Below are 20762 nucleotides of genomic sequence, written 5' to 3'. Positions count from 1 at the left end.
TGGCAAGCACAGCAGCATGTCAGTTAATAGCTAACAACAATAACAGCTATAAATTCAATCTAGCACGTTCCAATCAAATCTGCCATTATCTTGAACCCTTTGAGCCCCACATTGGGCACCAAAAAGGACTGTCGTGGTTTAACCTAAACCGGCAACTAAGCACCACGCAGCCATCACTTGCTCACCCCCAGTGAGATGGGGGAGAGAATCAGAAAAGTGAGAAAACTTGTGGGTTGAGATAAAGACAGTTTTAAAAGTAAAGCAAAAGCCGTGCACACAAGCAAAGCAAAGCAAGGAATTCACGCCTTCCCATCGGCAGGCAGGTGTTCAGCCAGCTCCAGGAAAGCAGGGCTTCATTGCACTAACAATTAGTTGGGAAGACAAACACCATCACTCCGAACGTCCCCCTCTTCCTTCTTCTCTCAGCTTTATATGCTGAACATGATGTCATATGGTCTGGAATATCCCTTTGGTCAGCTGGGGTCAGCTGTCCCGGCTGTGTCCCCTCCCAGCTTCTTGTGCACCCCCAACCCACTCGCTGGTGGGGCGGTGTGAGAAGCAGAAAAGGCCTTGATGCTGCATAATCACTGCTCTTTTTAGGAACTACAACATCTCTGTATTATCAACACTGCTTTCAGCACAAATCCAAAACATAGCCCCATATTAGCTACTATGGAGAAAATTAACTCCATCCCAGCCAAAACCAGCACATCCTAGCAGCTGCTCAGTAAAGAGAGATGATTCTCCATAGAAAACCCTATGGGGCTAGAGGAACAGAAGAGGTGTGTGGTCTGTTAAAATACAGGACATGAGTCTTATGTACAAACCCCGGTCTACTCCATTACAAAAAGAAGAAAAACACCACTGGCTGGAACAGTGAAATATTCCTTTGGGCAATATGAAGACAGACATATTAACAATCCAGTGCATATTTCCAGCTTGGGGTTCTAGCTCAGTGGTAAGTCAAAGAAACGCTACATCTTGGGTCTACAATTGTGGTTTCTGCAGAGCATATTTTTTTAACTACATATTCACATACAAACAAACAGGCTGTCTAGTATATTAGAAGTAACATCATCATAGCCAGAAACATTATGGTCACTCTACTGGAGTCAGTCAGTTCACTGTTACACAAAACACCTGATTTTTCCCTCACATCAACTTACATAGAAATAGTTAATTGGTTCATTTATCCTCCTGAATAGCTGTCTCACCCACAGTATCTTTCCTGCAACAGGTGGCATGTTTCGAGCAAGAGGAGGGTCATCTTTCTGAATTTGGTAAAGCTATAGATAAAAACAATATAATTAAACACATGGATTAAGTAATCTGTTGAAATGTTGAACTGTTTTTCCTCTGGCACCACAATTTCTTCCTTCTCCCACACAGATTAAACTTATATGGAGTCATTTAAAGAAAAATGTATTGCTTTCCCCACTCGCTACTCTTCTGAGATGCAGACATTGATACCGCTGTTGGTAGGTCTCCTGTCTTCATTCTCTCATGCTGTTTCTTAGCTGTGCTTACTTATGACAGAGCCCTGAGTACACCAAAAGGCACTGCAAACCTAGGAGCTGAGCAGCCGGTATTCAAGGCCAAGCCTGACCAGTACAGCTGTGTAACTTTGGAACCACCTGCTGTGGTTTACACAGAAAACTCTGTAAACAAGTGTTGCGAGAACTCTTGTTGGGGCTTTTCCTCCTTTGCTTGGGAACTGCCCTCAGGAAAGGCCTAAACTATACTGTTAACTGAGAGGTTTTACCTGAACAGGAGTGTCACCATTGTTCTTCAGACACATACACCTGACTAAGAGCTAATATTTCAGGAGCTGGAGTCAATTATTCTTGTGGGTCCCTTCCAACTCAGGATAACCTGTGATTCTATGCTCTTTTCTCTAACTTCTCATTAATATGCATGTAGAGACTCCTGGGTACACAGCCTATGCTTTTACCTGTGCCCATGCTGAGGGGGAAAAAAAAAAAAAGGGGGGGGGGGGGCCTGCTCACTGAATGGCTACATTACAGTCAAGAAAATTTTGGCCTAAAATTATCACGTACCAAATTTGTATCGACAAATTATTCAAGCACTTTAGAACCAGTATTGCAGCAGGGGCAACTTTTTATTAGAAATAACTTGTTTAGCAAAGATAAAAAGCAATCCATTAATATCTAATAAACACTTAGAATGATTCTTCAACAGGAGAAAGAAATATTTGTATCTAACCCAGGTTTAGGCATGCAGACTCATGCTGTGATGACACAAACAGCTGTACTGCTTAAGCAGACACCACTCTTCACGTACTGGCATGTCTTTGTATGCCTAGGCTGTCTCCTGCACAGTGCCAGCAAAAGAAACCCAGGTAACTTCACAGTGAACTTAAGAGAGGAAATGACATGATGAAACCCTCTCAGAAAATGTTATCTATTCTTTTGGCTGGGAAAAAGCAGCCTGCGTGGGGTCAGTGATTTCTTAAGCAGGCAGTGCTGCTGAAAATATGTTCTTCAAATTAAGCCAGTAATTAGAGGGTCAGGAAGCCTTACATACAGTGAGCAGATAGGGAAAGGACACTGTAAAGGATGGTTCAGAGCAGCTATGCTAAGCTGCAGTTGTAAGTCACTGTTTGGAGAAATCATTTTCTATTAAGTGCAGAGTTTACAGACACTTGGCTCCTCATGTAAACATGTGTCATTCATCTGACAAAATGCAAATCTCTCTAAAAAAAATACTTGCAGTATTCTGGTTTTTGAGATTCCCTTTATACTCACTGAAGAAAAACAGCCATTTCAAGGGAATTATTTAAATCTTCAGGTTAACACATAAAATAGATCAGATGAATTTACTCCAGAATATTTATTTCTTTCTTGAGTAGAAAGGGAGTATGATGCCTAGTTCGGATGCAGACGTTTATTTTGCAGACATATAAAGTCAGGTTAGATTAATTATTCTCTAACTGTTTCAAGTAAAGTGACAAGTTAATTCTCACTTATGCTACAGTCATGGTATACTACACAAATAATGGAAAATTACCCTATAATGAGCATAAATGCAATTTACCTACATTTTATATCTATTTTATACTGTCACAGCATTAGATAATACCCATGAATAAATCAAGTTAACTGTAGAAGCCTCATATAATAAAAAACCAGAAAGGTATATGCAAGTGACATACAGCCAGTAAAGAACCTACTTTTTTTTCCCCCTTTAATTCATGGAAGAATAACAAAAAATATTTTGGTTAAAAAGTAAAATTGTGATGACACATTTGCCTGCAAGAGCACATATATCATATTTGTCTACACACTCAGGTCTGTTCTCTGTAACAGGAAAACAGAAATACGATAAATTGATCATTGACAGTCAGTTAGTGAAATAGGCAGAATAAAAGTTATTCATATTAAAATATTTGATCTTATTTTAACATGATGTTTAAAATTTATTGCAAAGAAATGAAATACCTTTTTAGTAGCTTCAAGTTCTTCTACATAATGTTGAAGAATACAACCGACTGTATGTACTGTTTCTTCTTGAAGACATGGCATTCTCAGACTTTGAAACCTGTGTTAAAAATGAGTACTCAAAATGATATTTCTAAAACACAATTATTTTTATTTATATATTTTGGGGTACATGAACATTACATAAAATGAAACAAAGACAAATCTAGGAAATAGTTCCAGATCTGGGATATTTTTTTTTTCCTTTTGCTTTGAGCAAGTTTAAGCAAATTGAAAAGTTCTGCCCTGGTGGGTTTTTCGTTGTTGCTGTTGTGGTTTTTTACGTTTTTCTATCAGGATCCTCTTGTATATATGAAACAAACTGTATTGGAATTAAGAAACAGGAGAATATATTGGTTCCCGTAAGAAGATAAATTCAACTTTTATGATGATTACATGGATCAGAACACCAATAATGAAAAATTTCTGATTAGGCCCTTTGTTCTAAAATTAGCTGTGTTATTTAAATTGTGCTAATCAGTAATTTTAAGTTACTTTAAAATATTTTAAACCGTAACTGTCAATACCTTTGAAGTAACTGAAGGGCATGCTGTGAAGATAAAATTCTCCCAAAACAGGTACGCATAAATGTCTGTATCTGGATCTAAAGAATATATAATTTAGTATAGTTTTTCTAGTCATAGTAGTATTAATAGTATTTCGATGTCCCATAATTTCTTAATAGTAGAATTTGAAATTGTTACTGCTTAAACCACAAAAAATGGTCTATGCTTAATATAATCAAATAGCTAGTGTCAGTCAAGTAATCTCTTAAAGTGCCAGACAATTTTAGCAAGGAATCAAATAAAGGTACTGAAAACGGTTACAGCTTTGCTCTGCCCAAAATCTAATGACATGTCTCCAGGCTAATAAACCACCTCCATGTGGATCATTCTCTCAGGTCTCATAATTTTTGTCATTTTTCCTGCAGAGTGACTGATCTTCAGCGAGGACTGTATGATATATTTTACAGCTTCCTTCAGAAGGAGGAGAAAGAATGGAAAAAGCCTCCCTTCAGGCAAACACAAACTCTACGCTCTTTGGAAGAAGAACTATTCACAGTCCAAAGTCTCACTGACATTCAGGGAGATACTGAGTAAGTAGTGATAAGATTCTTCCCCAAGTAAGCTATAGGTAACAACATTACTTACCTCTAAACCTTCAACTTTTGCCATGAAATTCACAAAATCCACATCAAATTCTGTTTTTCGTGGATCAAGGATGTCATATTGTTTCTTCTGAACACTTTGGTAGATATTTTTGAATTTTACTGCCATAATATCTATCCCTTCGATGGTAGACAGACTCAGTGCAGAAAAAGTTTGTACTACAGTTATCATCTCTGTAATCTGAAATACAAACATTATAATCATGCTCATAACAAATTATTTCTTGCTTCCTCTATAAACTAAAACCTGAGTAAAATAAAATAAGCAATAGCCACTTCTCTAACTACTACATTCAGAAATGTGCTGCTTCTGAACTTCTCAGTCAGGTATCTTCAACAGAGCATAGTTAATTCTCACCACAACAATACACCTCACACAATACAAAGTAAAATCATCTTCATCTTCCTTGATGTAAAGGGTTTCTTTTTTATATTTGACAGTTAGATTCAATAGGGTAATATGGAAAAAAAAAAAAGTTAAAACATGACATAGGCATACTGATGACACAAAGAGATTTCACAGAATAAAAAAGCCAACCATACAGATTAGTACATATACTGCATAATAAGGAAAAACATCAGACTCGCAGAATTCCTACCCTGTGATGACTGCCCTGTTACCCTCTTATGCCTTGTCTGATCTTGTTCTGCACCAAGGAGCACCTATTATCTTTTCCACACAAACTCTGTGAATGGTAGTTTAAAATCCTTTCATTAGGTTAGCAAGCTAAATGTTAAGACCACACCGAGCAGCAGAATCATCTGAAGAACTGTGTTTGGCAGTAACAAAAGTTTCTAATGCCTTAGGACACCATTCAAAAAACCAAAGGTATGTTTCACATCATTTTAAACCTCATAAAATAATTACCTAAGTCTAGATCAGTTAGGTTATTTCTCTCCATGCTAACAGAGATAAATTGACAAATTTAGAGGGACATTGTGAGGTAATCGCGTAAAGTATTGGGATGACTTACTCCGTGGAAGTGCCTAATTTCTCTCAATAAAGAGTTATAAACTCCTTCATGAGATGATTAGGAGCGTATATGTTGACAACTGTCCACCTTGTAAACTGTTCTTTGGAGAAGTCCTTTGTCTCTACAGATAATAATAGCACACAGTATACTCACTTTTTCTAACCTCCTACAAAAAGCTTCAGATTTTCCAAAAATGTACATTTCCGATACTTCAAATGTCTTTTCTCCTAGAGCTTCCAAAATCTCTTGCTTGGTTTCATGAAAGCATTTCTGATATTCTTTCAATAGAAACATGCAGTCCTAAAAAGTGAAGGAATAAATGCCATACTCATTATGCCATGCTTATGGGTGAGAGACTGGAGAACTCAAACCTACTATTGTTGCAAAGTGGTTAAGTATCACTAAATCTAGTTTCAGACAATAGGCAGCAATGACTTAAATGCAGTGGTTTTCTGTCAGTATGTGTGCAACATATGAACATACAGTACAGTGAAAGACTTAACACTGGGAAATGAGTCACCAAAAAAAAAAAAAAAGAAAGTTTTAATTGTTAAAGTAAGGAGTGGTTTAGAGGCCAGCAAAGAGCAGGTGATGACTCCTGCTCTAAAGGAGACATTTGAATATATATAAAGGAGACATTTGGACATATTTTGCCATGGCATATTGCATTTGCTTAATTTGTTCTTAATATGTCACCATCAGCTGAAGAAGAGGAAGATCGTCTTAGGCATTGAACTTTCATGGTGTTCCAAGGAAATCTGGTATTGGAAGGAGCTACTTTAACAAAGTCCTATTGTCTATTCAAATACCAGGTTCCCCTTGTTAGGGGAAGATGGTGCCATAACAGATAGCCTCAAGAGGGAAGACCGTAGATTATACAGGATGAAAAATTCCTTGGTTGCACATATGGTGAAGATGCCAATTCCAATGTCAGTGACGGACCACCCCGATAAAGAGGAGGATATCCTAATTTCAACAAACGCAGCAGGCTAAGAATGGGAAAGCATTCAAAGCATCAGGAAATAAAGAGGTGTGAAGTACTTGATACATATTGATATGGACTTCCTTGTGCATATCAACAAGTAATCAATAGGTTTGATGCATAAATAATAGAATAATAGAATACCAAAATACGAACCTTAATTTTTCCAATGACTGTTGATGCCTCCTGCTCCCAGACACAAGACAAGCCACAATCTGTAATATACGCTCTACATGTTGTGACCATTTGATTTGTAACCTAGTGCAGAAAAATGAAAACAAGTAGGTCTTAAGTTTATAAAGAAATTTGCCTGTTTTGCAAAACCTAACACAATTCCCACATGCATGTATTAGTACTATCAGAGTCTGGATAAGTTTCACCTGTGGGAATAATAGTGGCTAAATAATATATGTAATATACATGACAAACACCCTATAAAAAGTCTTAAAACACTCCCAGAAGTGTATTTAAGTCCCAGGTAGAATTTGTAAGTACTATAAGTCCAGCAATACATATGCATAAATACAAAATATCACCAACCATAACTCAAGAACAAAGAGAAGTTATTTAATTCTAGCTATTCTTCACTTATGTTGTCATATTTACACTTTGTAGTGTGTGCATCCTTATTTAAAAACTGCCACTAAAGAATTTTCTGTCCTAGCAGTATGCCTTTACCTTGGTGTCACGTGGCTATGAAAAGGAAAGAACACTCTCCTACTTCTCAATCACAAAAATCCAAAGTTTGTAATGACAGAAAGAGGGGAGTACATGAATGAATGCAGACACAGAAAACACACATCAGAGAACAGCTACAGGTAGATAATATTTTTTGTCTATTTAATAATGTGAACACTTCAAAACAGTTCTCCTGACACACGAGGGGTACTGGAAGCCATTCTTAAGAATCCCTAACTAAAGACTGAAAACTGCTGCAACAAAGGCAGCCTTACACTGCAGTACAATGCCTGGTGAAGTTGTAGATAGGACCCTCCGGTGTCACGTCTAGTGATCTTTAAATGGAAGCAAACAGTAAGGGGGACCTTAAACCACTGGATTAAAATAGAGCTTCTTCCTTGCTATTTATTAGCACAGCTTCATGTAACCAGTTTGTTATTGGCCTCTGTAGTGAAATGCTCAATCCCTTAGACCATTAGATAGACACTAGCAAGTGTCAATACACAAACACAGAAAAAGCAATTACATAGCAGGCAATAGAAACGTTACGGCATAATTGATACCTAACATCTGATGTATGGAAAACAGCCTCAGCCATGGATAATTATAGCTCAAAAAAGCACATATTTCTTAATATCCTAGTTCAAATGGAATAGTAACAAAACTTTACACTAAAACCTGGCGTGTTCTTAAAAAAAAAAAAAAGTGTGTTGTAATGAAGGTCTACTATGAATTTTCTCTATACGATTACCAAAGGTGTTTCAGTTATGAAGGATTTCTTTGTTCTAAAATCATTACACAAACCATCTTTTCCTATAGTGAATACCTGGATTCCACAAAAGACATTGGTATAATTACTTAGCTGGTCTTAATTTTCTGTTTAAGGTGGCAAAGTTTATGACCTGAGATTCAATTAACTTCTCAAGTATGACTTGCTTCTGAAAACAGGAACCTTTTGTCTTTCATACCTTTTGGAGGAATAGCCTAGTCAGACTGATTGCCATCTGCTTAATTAGGTCTTCAAGACTGATGATAAAAGAATCTTTGTGGATTCAGTGATTTAGGAAACCGCTAATCAGATTAATTCAGATCAGGAGATTAATCAAGAAGATAAGAAAAAAAACCCTAACTTTGCTGAACCAAGAATAATAACAAAGTTCCTTCCAAGAGACAAGTCTCTATTATTCCAAGTTCAATCCTCTTCTAATCAACAGACTTGGCTTCTTGTCCCATGCAGACACCCACTATTTATTACCACACTTTTTAACAAATGACCTACTGATTAAACAAAATATTTTTTTTCTGAAAAAAATTGCATAATTTTGTAATGAATATTATATTTGATATATTTACCTTTATAAACAGTGATGTCATTCTCTCAGAAGTATTGTAATATCTTGAAACACTGTGAATCATTCGTATAGCATTTATCAAATTTGGTATTCCATGTGTCATTGATACCTTAAAAGCAGAGTTTTGAAGAAAATTTTACATTCCATTCTTAGCAACTGACAATTTCTAAATTACATTTGTCCCTAAATCACATGAACCAACCTTCAAAATGGCATGGCACCTTACCAAAAGGTTTCTTGTAAAAAAAGCCAATCACACTCAATAAATTTTTAAACCTCAACTAATAAAAACAATAAAACTGTTAGATGATAAGGTAAGAAATCAGATTAAAGATATTAATATGAATATTTTAATATGCTATTTTGATGATCAAAATCAAAAAAGTTCAGGTTGCTTGCAAGTTTTGGCACAAAAGGAAGTATTCTCTGGCAGCTGACAGTGGTTCTCTGTGATTAATGCTTTTGTTTTCTTTTAAGTACAGCTGTTAGATATACTCCGTGCAATCACATTTTGATAACATTGCATAAAATGTTTCATTCAGACATTTCACAAAGCTCATTAAATAATCGTCACAATGTTAATTTCATTAATGAGTGCCTAATTCATTCAATCATCATATGAAACACATAAATCTTTCACATATTTAATGAAATCATTGTTCGTAACATAAAAATCAAACATTGGTATTACAAGTATTCTATAATTTAATCACTTCCAAATTATTTTGGAAGAGGGAAAAAAAAAAGGTAAAAAATGTAATTCATTAAAATAATCGGGGACTTAGCAGAGTTGCAATTCAGAACATGAAGAAAAGGTAATTTTGACTGTCACCCCTCAACAGAGAAGCCAAACTCCTGGAATTAACTTTGGGCTGCAAACTCAAAGTAAACACACAAATAGTGTGGACAGACATAGCAGGCATTCACATTTGGCAGGAGAGTGTGAAAGAAAGGCTACATGGTACAAAAAAAACCCTCAGCGTCCACATGTTTTTCATCATCGCTCACCCCCCACTCCTCCCCAGATGCAATCAGGAGATTCTGAGTCTACTGTTTATTTGTTTGTTTTTAATCCTTGACAAAAAAATACAACTCTGAATACTGGACTGTATAGAGATTTCTCTGATTCAAAGCCCTGAGTTATATGCTCAGTCTGAATTTTGATATAGTAACCCACTTCAGCTACAAATGTCACTCTGTGTGATACTGCATATGCTAAATGCCATATTTTATGCACACTAAATATCATATTAGATCTGCATGTACTCCATTCCAGATTCACTAATGTTTAAAATAATTTTCAAAATCAGATATTAAATTAAACTCAATCTGGAATGTAGTTCTTTTTAAATCAGGATATATTTAACCCGGGTGTCATTATTTTTAAGTTGAATACCATAGAAAATCCTACCTAAATTATGTTGATCTCTGGAACAATGTTCCAAGAGATGAAACAGAAATTCAGATGTATCCAAGCTGTTCCAGATGAAACAAAGATCTACAGTTAGCTGTCCTGTATTGTCAAAATGTTGAACTCTTTAATGGGTTTCCACCCACAAATGTCTCTCTTGTTTAAGATACAAATAATTTTATCTTAGTAACTCCTATGAAGCAGCTCATCATCATGGGCTGGTACCTGGCACCCTCTAGTGATACTGTGAAGAGCTGAAGATAAACAGCTTAGTAATACTGTTTATCACACCCCTCTCTTCTACTATTCCGTGCAGTATCAAGGTCTATGTCATATATTATCACAGTCTTTCTGCTTCCCCTCAGTTAAAACTTTGAAGCAGGATCCTACACTGTCAGAAATTCAAAAGAAATGCAATACTTCCTGATAGAGGACAGGAGGCAGGTAGGACCAAACCAAGGAGGACTAAAAACCAAAGCAGAACAAGCAATTTTTCCTAGGGTATTTCCTCCTTCCATCCTTTTCTGCAACAATCATTAGAAACATATTCCTGTTGTAATAATTAATAGTTAATATACCTAATAACTGATACCTTGAACTAGGGTTGACTAGTGTACATGGTCAACCAATTATTTAAATTCTGACTAGCTGGTAGTTATACAAATAGAAGCAGCTAATGCTGTTTTCAGTACCAAAATATTATTTTACACATTTAGGACCTCATTAGGTTTCATTTTTCTCTCTATAAATGAAATTTGGCATTTTGGTTACAGCTGTGTGATTATTATACACGTGGAATTTTCAGTGAAATAGATAATTTGAGATTCTTGTATTATAAAATATGTACCTGTTTTAGCTCATTTTAAAAATAATATTGGCAGCAGGACTGACTTACTAGGCAATCATATGTGTATATATATTTGTTGATAAAATGCATATTTTAAAATATTATCTTTTAAGTCATTATAATAAACTATGCTTTAACATTTAGCTTGGAAGGCATTTAGAAAAAAAAAATCAGAAAAAATAGAGAAATAGAAAAGTGAATTAGAGAAAATTACTTTTAAGCAAATACAAAGAAAATTTCTTTTGCTCTGGGCATTCTATGTAAATACCTAAACTATGCTTACAGAATGATGAAAGGCATACTTACAAGATCATAGTTATAAAGTGGCTGACAAACTTTTTCAAGTGTGCATAAGTATTTCACATTATCTTTCGATTCATTTGCTGCATCTGTGATTCTGGCATCTAAGTCTTGCCACTTCTAGGGGTAAAACAGTACTGTAAAGAACTTCACACATAGTGAACTGTTGCTTTAACTTGCACTGATTTGCCGGAAGTAAACCATAGAAAATTTATTTTTAAGAGGCACTGCCAAAGCAGGCAATAAAAGTTATTTTCATTTATGATAATTTTTGTCTGTATCTCTAAAAATGTCTTATTCTCTCTCTTAATATATTAAGCACACCAGCACCACACCTAAATTTTCCTCTCTTAATTCTCCTCAGGAAATCTCTCTCAAATGCAATGAAATAAAATAAATATCGCAAGCTTTGTCTACTATAGTAAAAACAACACAAAGAAAAAAATAATTACCCTTAGTAGTTTAGAATGTCCAACATTCAGAACATTAATGACAGCTTTGCAGTTTGGTCCTTTGATCTGCTCAATAATAAAATTGAATTTAGCAGACATACATTTCCAGTGCTCTAGTTCAGTCAGTGGACCTGAATCATCAGCTTCCTTCCTCATCTGCTTACTTTCAATCAGAACCTGCAACCAATTTGAAAAAACCCAAATGTCTACTACAGAGACTAGACAAATCATTGTAAAGAAGAGAAGAAACATTCTGAGGATACCGACTTAAAAAGGAACAAGGTTACAGTTTTTGACATATTACAATGGTTCTGATTTGGAAAAGCACCCTAAGTCTGAACTGCACTTAATCATATTCTTAAACTGAAGTGAAGGCAACTAATACATATAATCAACTGCTGTCATAAACTAGGTGAAGCTCAGCACATAGACATTTTTTTCTTTAATCAGAATCTATGGGTTGAGATGCACCAAATGTCACTTCACTTGTAAAGAAATGGAAGAACTATTTTAATAAAAACATTAAATATCAGACATAAAGTCATAAAGGTTCTCATTTATATGTTGATAAATGTGCAGTCAGCTCTTTTTATAAGACTTTTACATTTTTATTCTCGTGACCTGAACACACTAAACATAGTATGCCCTTATAAGTAGAGTATGTCCCAGTCTACACAGAACCTGTATTTTGACAGAGGATTCTGCGCTTTATCACGGAAGTCTCAGAAACTAATTTCTTGGATAACTGAGACCTTACCATGTCAGAATTACACAGGATAAAAAAAATGCCCTAATAGGCCTGGTCAAAGATCTTTCTAAGAGTAGTATCTCAGACCATGACTGGCAGCAGAAACTTAACAGGTAATGTATAGGGTATACCTAACTGTATATATATATGTGGTCATTGCCAGTGTTATTTACTCCTGCATCCTTGTGTCCTCTCCTTCTTCCTATTTGTGTATTAACTGTTCAGAAACTCTTATTCTTGCTAGACTGCAAGTTCCTAGGGATGAGGACTACCTACTTAACTTCACTTGTGCATAGCACTTGTCTTACTCAAGTGGAAATGCAGCTGAAGCCTTCCACTAACTTCAGGCAAGTCTCATGTATCATTTATAAATATCTACCCATATTCATGTTGGATTGATGTGTTAAAACAACAACTTACCCGTTCAATTTGTCTATACCATATCATAAGTACTTCCTCTAGCCGGTGAACCAAGTCAGGATTGTCAGCTGCTGCAGTTACTTTCTCAAAGGACTGGAGTTTAGAAAAATTTATGTCATCTATTTTTTCCAACTCAACAGTTCCTTCAATGCTTATTCTAGCCCCTGGAAAAAAATAGCATTTACAATACAAAATGAATTAAGACTTTCCAATTAATTTCTATCAGTGTAAACAATTTAAATTTGGGAACATATGTCTGCCATCAGTGTTGTTTCAATATAATCGCCATTTTACTGCACTCACATAAACCAAAAAATTCTTGTTTTATATACAGTGTTCCTCCTTAAAAGTAACATATCACTAGAGGATTTTCTTAGAGTAAATAATCTATCCATGCATTTATTATGCAAGTAATTGATCATTTTCATTTTCCTTGCAGAACAGAAAAAGTTCCTTACCTATGTGCTACTACCTTTAAATGGAAATTCTTAAGTAGAATTCCTCTGTTTTGATTGTTTCCTAAATGCAATGCTTACCTTCTAAAAACGAAAGGTATCTGTTAATTGTTTCCACAAAATTCTGTTTGTCTTTTGTATCTTGTGTTGTCTGACTTAAAGCACCCCAATTATTTGTTGCGAGGATAGCAGGGAGGAAAATCTTTTCTATCATATTCCTAACACCATGTAGGAGTCCTTCAGTGGCATCCAGAACACCAAAGAATATATCCTGCATTGTAACAGAATGATTGTTAGTAATGCAGTAACTTAGACTGGAAACTATTATAAAAATTAGTGTATTGTTTTATAAAGGCACTCTCATTTGCCGATGAAAACTTCAATGTAAGGAGACAAAATATTTATAAAATACTAATACCTACAGTGTGACCATAAGATACTGTTTTCAATAAAAAAGGGAAGTCAATAATGATTTAATACAGTTCTAAAAGGCTGCCAGGTTATATTTTGTAATTTCAGTTATTTTCTTATCATACAGAAAGTCTGGAAATTTTTTAAATAGTACATAGCAATGAAAAATATTCTAAATGTCCCCATCTGCAATTATATAGTAAGTAATGAAATGCAAGTAGCAAAAATGCTCTGAATGTCCATATCTGAAATTATATTAGAAGCAATTATCTGACTGAATGCATATTACTTTGGATCAGATGAAATTTCCAAAACTAAACTTTACAAATTCTGACTGTTTTTAATATTTCAATATTTTAAATGTCCTTCAAATCAGCAAATATTAACATACTTCACGTAACAAACTTCCTAGAACATAAATTTCCTTTTCTCATCGCTTCACTAAGGAATTTGATGCAGAAGTAATTCATGACCAATATTGAGACTCTTGATAAAGACAGATCTTGTACCTTACTGCTAATAGTGATTTTTCTCCCTTCAGCTTCTCAGCTCTCAAAAGGAATAAACATCTTTAATATAGAATGTAAAGTATATAAATTAATAATGGATTTTCTGCCTGAAGAATTTGAAATCATATTAATTAGAAGATACATATACAGGACAGATTTTAATCTATTTACTGTCCCTTGAGCACTGACAGAGTATCAAGATGCGTAGCTATAAACGAGAATGAAGCCCACACTTATCTAATAACTTGTCTTACGTAGTTGTAAAGCAGAAAAACTCATGCTACGTAATTTGCATAGGATAAATGTGTATTTCATGCATTCAAAGATACACAAAAGAGAAAGCTATAAGTAAACTTTTCCTCTTCTGGTATTTGTAATAAAGTCCTCTCAGTAAGTCCTTCTAGTTTAGAAGTTTCTTAAAATGTACCTAGTGGCTTTAACCTCTTCAAAAACAGCAAGGAGAATGAGAAATTAATCTAAATGCTGACTTTAACAGACTCCTATAAAACACTGAAGTCACCAGATATCCTGAGTATTTGCTGAAGTAATACAGCTATACATTGCCTACCCAAAAAGGAGAGCAAAGAGCATGATATAGCTTAGTGTTCAAAAAACACAGTTACCAGTAATGTTTGCTATGTGATGACAGTGAAACAAAGGATGAAAGAAAAAGAGTTACTTTTAAAGTTTTTAGGTTTTAAAATATATGAGAGACTACCTCATGTATCGTTTTTGCATTTATAGGGCTGTCATTCTTACACCGAATGAAAAATAAGCATACTCCTACGAATTTTTCTGGTGTATTGTCCACATAAAATCGCATCATTTTACTTCCTTTCACAAGTCCTGGAATTATCCGACCACATTCTGAAAAGAATTCATAGGTGTCACTATTTTTAAAAGTAAGGGTGTTATAAAATGCTTAAAATTAATAGAGTGAAATGAAATTCAACATAGAAATAATTTATTTTCTTCTTTTGTGTGTAAGAGAAGCAATAACAGCAGAATCCATAGCTGTAATTAACCATACAATTAAAAATCTACACCAAACACATAATATATGCCTTACAAAGCAATTTTGGTGTATTGTACTGCGCTGAAAAGGGAATTTGCACCGGCCCATCATTTTGGGTTAATTTGCTGGTGACTGAGGTACTTAATTCATTCACATTCACCCTATCACACAAGATGTCATGCCTAAGTGAGAAAATAGAGAATGAGAGATACCCGCGGGTCCTCTGTGGATATAATCCTATACAATTTGATTGTTTCATACAAATTGGTAAGGCAACAGCATGTTCAGTGCTTAGAGAATCATTAGGGATTTTAGACACTAAATGCTAATTCTCTACTGAGAATGTGAAAACTAAACATTTTCAAATATTTATAATAAATGCAAATTCAGACAGGTTTTATAAAAGTACATTCTAATGAACTGGGGGCACATCTCCTGTAAGAAAAAGTTGCAACCACTCTAAGATTTCAGAAGAATTTATCTTTTTATAGCATTCCTTCCAAGAATGACTGAAATTCACCAAAACTTTTCTAAACAATTTGACTTGAAGCAAGCAATTAAGATACGAATTTTCAGTCCTTATAGCAAAAGACTGCAGAATTATGAACAAGTAAAACCACATTTTATTCTGGGAAACACTAAACAAAATTAACAATAGAAGACACACTTATGTCTGCCTGTATTAATATTGCTAAAAATTTACCTATTCCTGGTGGTTCTCCTTCTTGATATAAAACTTTCAACACCTTACTTCCTCCCTTGGCAAAAAAAGAATCAAAGGCTTCCAACTGTTAAATCAAAAAGTGAATACTTGTTATCCAAAATACTAAATTTTTATGTGCCTTTAAGTCATGCAAAAATAATTTGACCGTGCCACTGTTTAAAGTTTTGGTGGCGTGCAATGTTTATTCTCAAATACTGTGAGGAGTAACAAACCAATACAATTTACTTTTTACAACGTAAAGTTTTCAGATTGTCCTGGTGACAGCAAAAAAAACCCCCAAACAAAACAAAATCACCAAAAACAAAGCCCCAAACAAAACTTAAAAGAAAAGCCTTAAGAACCCAAAGGTTCTCAAGTGTCTCAATTAATCAACCTCAGTGTAGAACAGCAGTTTTGCCTGAAGTCAGGATGATCTAAAACTATATACCATTTAGCAACTGTAAAAAAAGGAAGTGTTGGCTGATCGAGAACACTTAAAGCACCTCTCTGTTGTATAAACACAAGAAAAAACAGGACTGTTTAAGTACATTTTATGATACATAAATATCTGTAAACAAACAATAAACAACAAATGTGGATTGGGACAAAATTTGGCTTGTAACTGAACAGCTAAAAGTTCCAACATTTGTTTTGTTTGCCCTAAGGAGACAATATCTGGCTGAATCAAATCTCTCTAGCAGGCAAAAATAGCATCACGCAATCAGAGAAGGCAAGGGATGTGTCTTTTCACATACAGCCATACTGAGTTTTGGTTACTAAAAGAACAGTTTAGCTGGTTGCTCCTGTTTATTCAAGCACTTGGAAACACTACGGAAGACGCAATGCTGAAGACACACAAAGAATGACTAAGCTTTCAGAAGTTCCACAGGTTTGGGACCTATTCACTCTACAAACCCACTTCATCCCATCTAAAAATTCAAAAATAAAAACAGCACTCAAAACTGGAAATTATTTAATGGGCCTTTCCAGACGTAATTACATTAATTAAATAGTGCAGGATTAATCTTCTCTCTTATCAGTAAATAACAGTCTTAATTTTCAAAATGTTCCTATGAAGTTACACATATTTTTGCAGAATCTTTGGCATTTCAGTGAGGACTAGCTTAACAAATGAAGACTATTATCTTTAGAATATTATAATGTCAGGCTGAGATGGATGGAACTTGTTGGAACTGGTGGATGTGACAAGAAACCCTTGGGTCAAAGTAACAGCAGTAATTATATTTTCCTTGAGGTAAGAATGATGAAAAAGCCACAATCAAAAACCCTGGGAATATTTGCAAACCCATCAGGAAACTAAGTTGAATGATTTAGTCAGGTAGCATTTTAGATGAGTTGTGTATCTTATTAATCACATTTTCTGGCAGAAACAATCTAAATGATGGATAACACTTTGTAATACAGGACCAACGTGCTACATATTTTTGATTAAAAATTGAAATCAACAAACATATAGAACAGACTCACCGAAGGGGCATCCAAAATCATTTCTTCCACGGTTGTTAAGTCTAAACCTAGCCTGATACTGAGAACTTCAAATATGTATTTATACGAAGCATCAACTTTTGTTCTTCGATGTTCTCTTGCTTCTTTGTATCGAGCCTAAAACATTAATATGTCTTTCAAACTAGAAATACACGAAGCGATTGCAACAACGACCTGCTACTTAACTCGCAACTAATGCTGAAATCTACTGTCTTGTATTACAAGATTACATAACTGCCCTACTCTTTAAAAATATCTATGTTTTCAGAGGCTAACAGAAGAACAAATTATTAAGAGTTACTCTAAAATGTAACGTCAACTCTGAGGCTATGTCAAGGAAAAGCAAACATTAAATACACTACAGCTAGATTTTAAGATATTTGTGTGCCATATTAACCGGTTTTATTTTTCACAATCAATATTTCAATTTATTATATTAATACAGAATGGTCACAAATCAATTTAAAACTAAAGTATCTAGAGCGGGTAAATATTTGCACGAACTAAGCTGGGAACAGCTTTGCTTTGGTGTAAATTATTCAGTTAATATGTCCTGCTTCCTTCCTCTATTACTTTAAAGTAAAAGGTTAAAATACTGCAAACACTAAAAACAAAGACTCACACTTTGTACCAGGACTAATTTAATAAAAAACCAAGTATAAACAAAAACAAAAGAAAATAATAAAAAGAAATAATTTATATAAACTGAATTTAATCATCAGAGAAAAGAACCAGAAATCTATTTCAAGACCTAAGGTTGAATACTAAACCTGTTTTTCTTTCATAACTTCTTGCAAGGACAGAACTCCACTAGTGCTCCGGCAAAACCTAGACAACTTTCGGCTTGCAATGGAAAAAGACTCTTGGGAAGAGGAAAAACTTGTTATTTGACGAGTATAGCGACGAGATCTGGTTACAGCATCTTCTGGTGTAATGGGAACGGGCACGGAACTCTCTGCAGTGAGATTAGGCCCAGCACTACTTGTGGGAGCAACACTGGGCCCAGCATCTTCTCTGGTGTTTGAACTTTCTTTATTATTCTTTCGTACCCCCTCCATTCTGAAATCTGAAAAAAATATTTGCATTTATAACAATACAGATTTTTCAAGTCTACCCTTTCAAGAAGACCAGAAGGAAGAGCAAGGTAGGGAATAAAAACACAAAAAATGAGAGCATCTCAAGACTGACTTCCCATGTACATAAGTTCAATAGTCTCATCAAGGCCTCTTCAAGTTCTAAGATAACAGACATTTATATACATTTCATGACAGGTTAAAAATGTCAAGCTGAAGATGATTACAGAAAGATTTTTTTTTCTTTAAATAATTTACCATACATTACCATACCATATTTTGTGGAGTGAACATCTTCTTATATAATAAATATTAAAAAAAAATATTTTCACTGAATATCTGATTACTGAGAAATATGCATGGTTTAAAATAAAAATGATTTGTTTAAATTTTAGTTTGCAAAATATACACTCATATTCAGCAACTGAGCTTACAAAAAGACTTGCATACACTTCCATACCAGGTCTTAAAGCACTGCTCACATAAGCACTTACACGTGATTTTTATACAAATGCCCCGCCACGCATAATATTCTTAACATGTGTAGGTGTTTGCAGAAGTAATGCAAGATGGAGGGTGTCGGGCAGTATCTTTTCAGTAGAAAAATTTTAATTTAGCATCAGACATCTTCAGCATAATGAAACAGAGTCAGACTTTCTCTTAATTCTGTGCCTAAACCCTGGAACACTGCAGTTCATAAGGAACAGATAACATTCTTCAAGAGGAGAAAGGAATTTCTCAGTCCATCTCCTGGCGGCCAAGGACTAGTAGGCTAATCGTCCTACATGAGGATTTCTAAAGTGGCCCAAAACAAAGTATATTCATGACCGATTGCTAAGTAGTAGGCTGTTATGCAAACGTGGCTCCTGCTATTTTCTTTCATTTTTCTACTCCACTAGCACATAAGCCTAGGAAAGGTTTGGTTTGTGAATCCCAAGCCCATAATTCAGAGCTACAAAGAAACATCTGACTCCTCTCTCTCTCTCCATTTTCCTATTACAGAGCACACTCATCCACTTGCATGTGCTAGTTGCCATCAATTCCCTTTGGTAAATCTTAATACTCATAAATATATATATATATGTAAAAAATTACATGTTTTATTCAGTGTGCTCAAATCTACACATGAATTGAGCAACTAGCTTTAAAGTACTATAATGATTTGTAAAACTATACCTCAAGTCCTTACCTTGTACCTCATTTTTCCTCTAAAAAGAGCTTGCTCAGCTTTACAGGGATGTTATAAGGGAGAAGTATTTTATAAAACAAATGCAAAGATACACCATTAGAGTCATACCCAGGACAACAGATAAAACCAAAACAAAATTATTACTCTACTCAGAGTACTATTACTATAAGAATTAAAATAACTATCAAGAGCTACCTAGTAACTCTTGCAAAGCCTCAGAGCAGCCAACCACATGTAACTGTTATATATTCTCTTAGACACTATTGCCTGATTTAGGAAATAGAAAATCAAGAAGCAAGGCTGACATGAAAAGCAACACCTGGTGCTATGTTACTAGCGTCTTATCTCTGCCCACGATTAGCAAAGTGGCCACTGTTCTATAGACTGTGGCATGCAATCACCTGTTATAGAACGCTTGTCTCTTTCTTGAAGAAAAAAAAAAATACTAGAAAGAGACTTAGGAAAGTAACTAGAAAAAAAAAAGAAAATGTAAAATTAATTAATTCCTTTCTTTTCCTTCATGTTTATCTGACTGGGATGAGCATCTGTAAGGTTAGCAGTGGCACTTTCATCCCTGACACTCAGGTGGAACAGGTTGGGTGCTAATTTCCCTGCCTTTTAACTGGTCCTTGTCAAACTGCCTGGTGAAGTTGATGCCTTTCTCTAAAGCTCAAGTTGGGAGGTGGGGTCCTCGCAGCTTTCGTTAAGACCAAAGCCTATGCTGTATACTGGCATCCTCCCTGATTCTCTGAATTTTTGTACACAAGATGCCTGGTGGCTCAGCTGATATTTTCACACTTCAAAAAAACAGCGTGAACTCTGGCTGGCTGTCTATCCCTGCTGTAACAGCTGGTGTGCTTTTGTATTAAAACTTTCTTTCCTCTCCTTCAGGGTGCCCTAAACCTTGTCTATGGGACCTGTTCATGCAAGGAAAGTGAGTCTGGCTTCCAGCATGTGTCTTGGAAAGTGGGAGGATCATAGAATCACAGAATGTTTTGGGTTGGAAGGGACCCCCAGAGCCCACCCAGCCCAACCCCCCTGTAGGGAGCAGGGACACCGCTAACCACATCAG

General features: G+C 35.2%; 1 protein-coding gene across 1 annotated transcript in view; it reads right to left on the bottom strand.

Moving 5' to 3' along the window:
• Window positions 1-18276, bottom strand: part of DNAH8 (dynein axonemal heavy chain 8) — a 131726-nt gene extending 113450 nt beyond the window's left edge. Inside the window, 15 exon segments of the mRNA XM_009640728.1 lie at window positions 1167-1286; window positions 3459-3558; window positions 4025-4101; window positions 4649-4846; window positions 5793-5939; window positions 6778-6879; window positions 8653-8760; window positions 11216-11329; window positions 11662-11838; window positions 12830-12993; window positions 13366-13555; window positions 14923-15071; window positions 15923-16007; window positions 17411-17545; window positions 18199-18276. Coding sequence (XP_009639023.1) covers window positions 1167-1286; window positions 3459-3558; window positions 4025-4101; window positions 4649-4846; window positions 5793-5939; window positions 6778-6879; window positions 8653-8760; window positions 11216-11329; window positions 11662-11838; window positions 12830-12993; window positions 13366-13555; window positions 14923-15071; window positions 15923-16007; window positions 17411-17545; window positions 18199-18213 — 1881 coding nt within the window. The 5' untranslated portion in view covers window positions 18214-18276.
• Between the last annotated feature and the right edge of the window lie 2486 nt (window positions 18277-20762).

This window comes from Egretta garzetta, unplaced genomic scaffold (genome assembly GCF_000687185.1).
Source record: "Egretta garzetta isolate BGI_Z169 unplaced genomic scaffold, ASM68718v1 scaffold200, whole genome shotgun sequence".
In the NCBI taxonomy this organism is placed as follows: Eukaryota; Metazoa; Chordata; class Aves; order Pelecaniformes; family Ardeidae; genus Egretta; species Egretta garzetta.
This window is presented reverse-complemented; position numbering and strand designations above follow the sequence as displayed.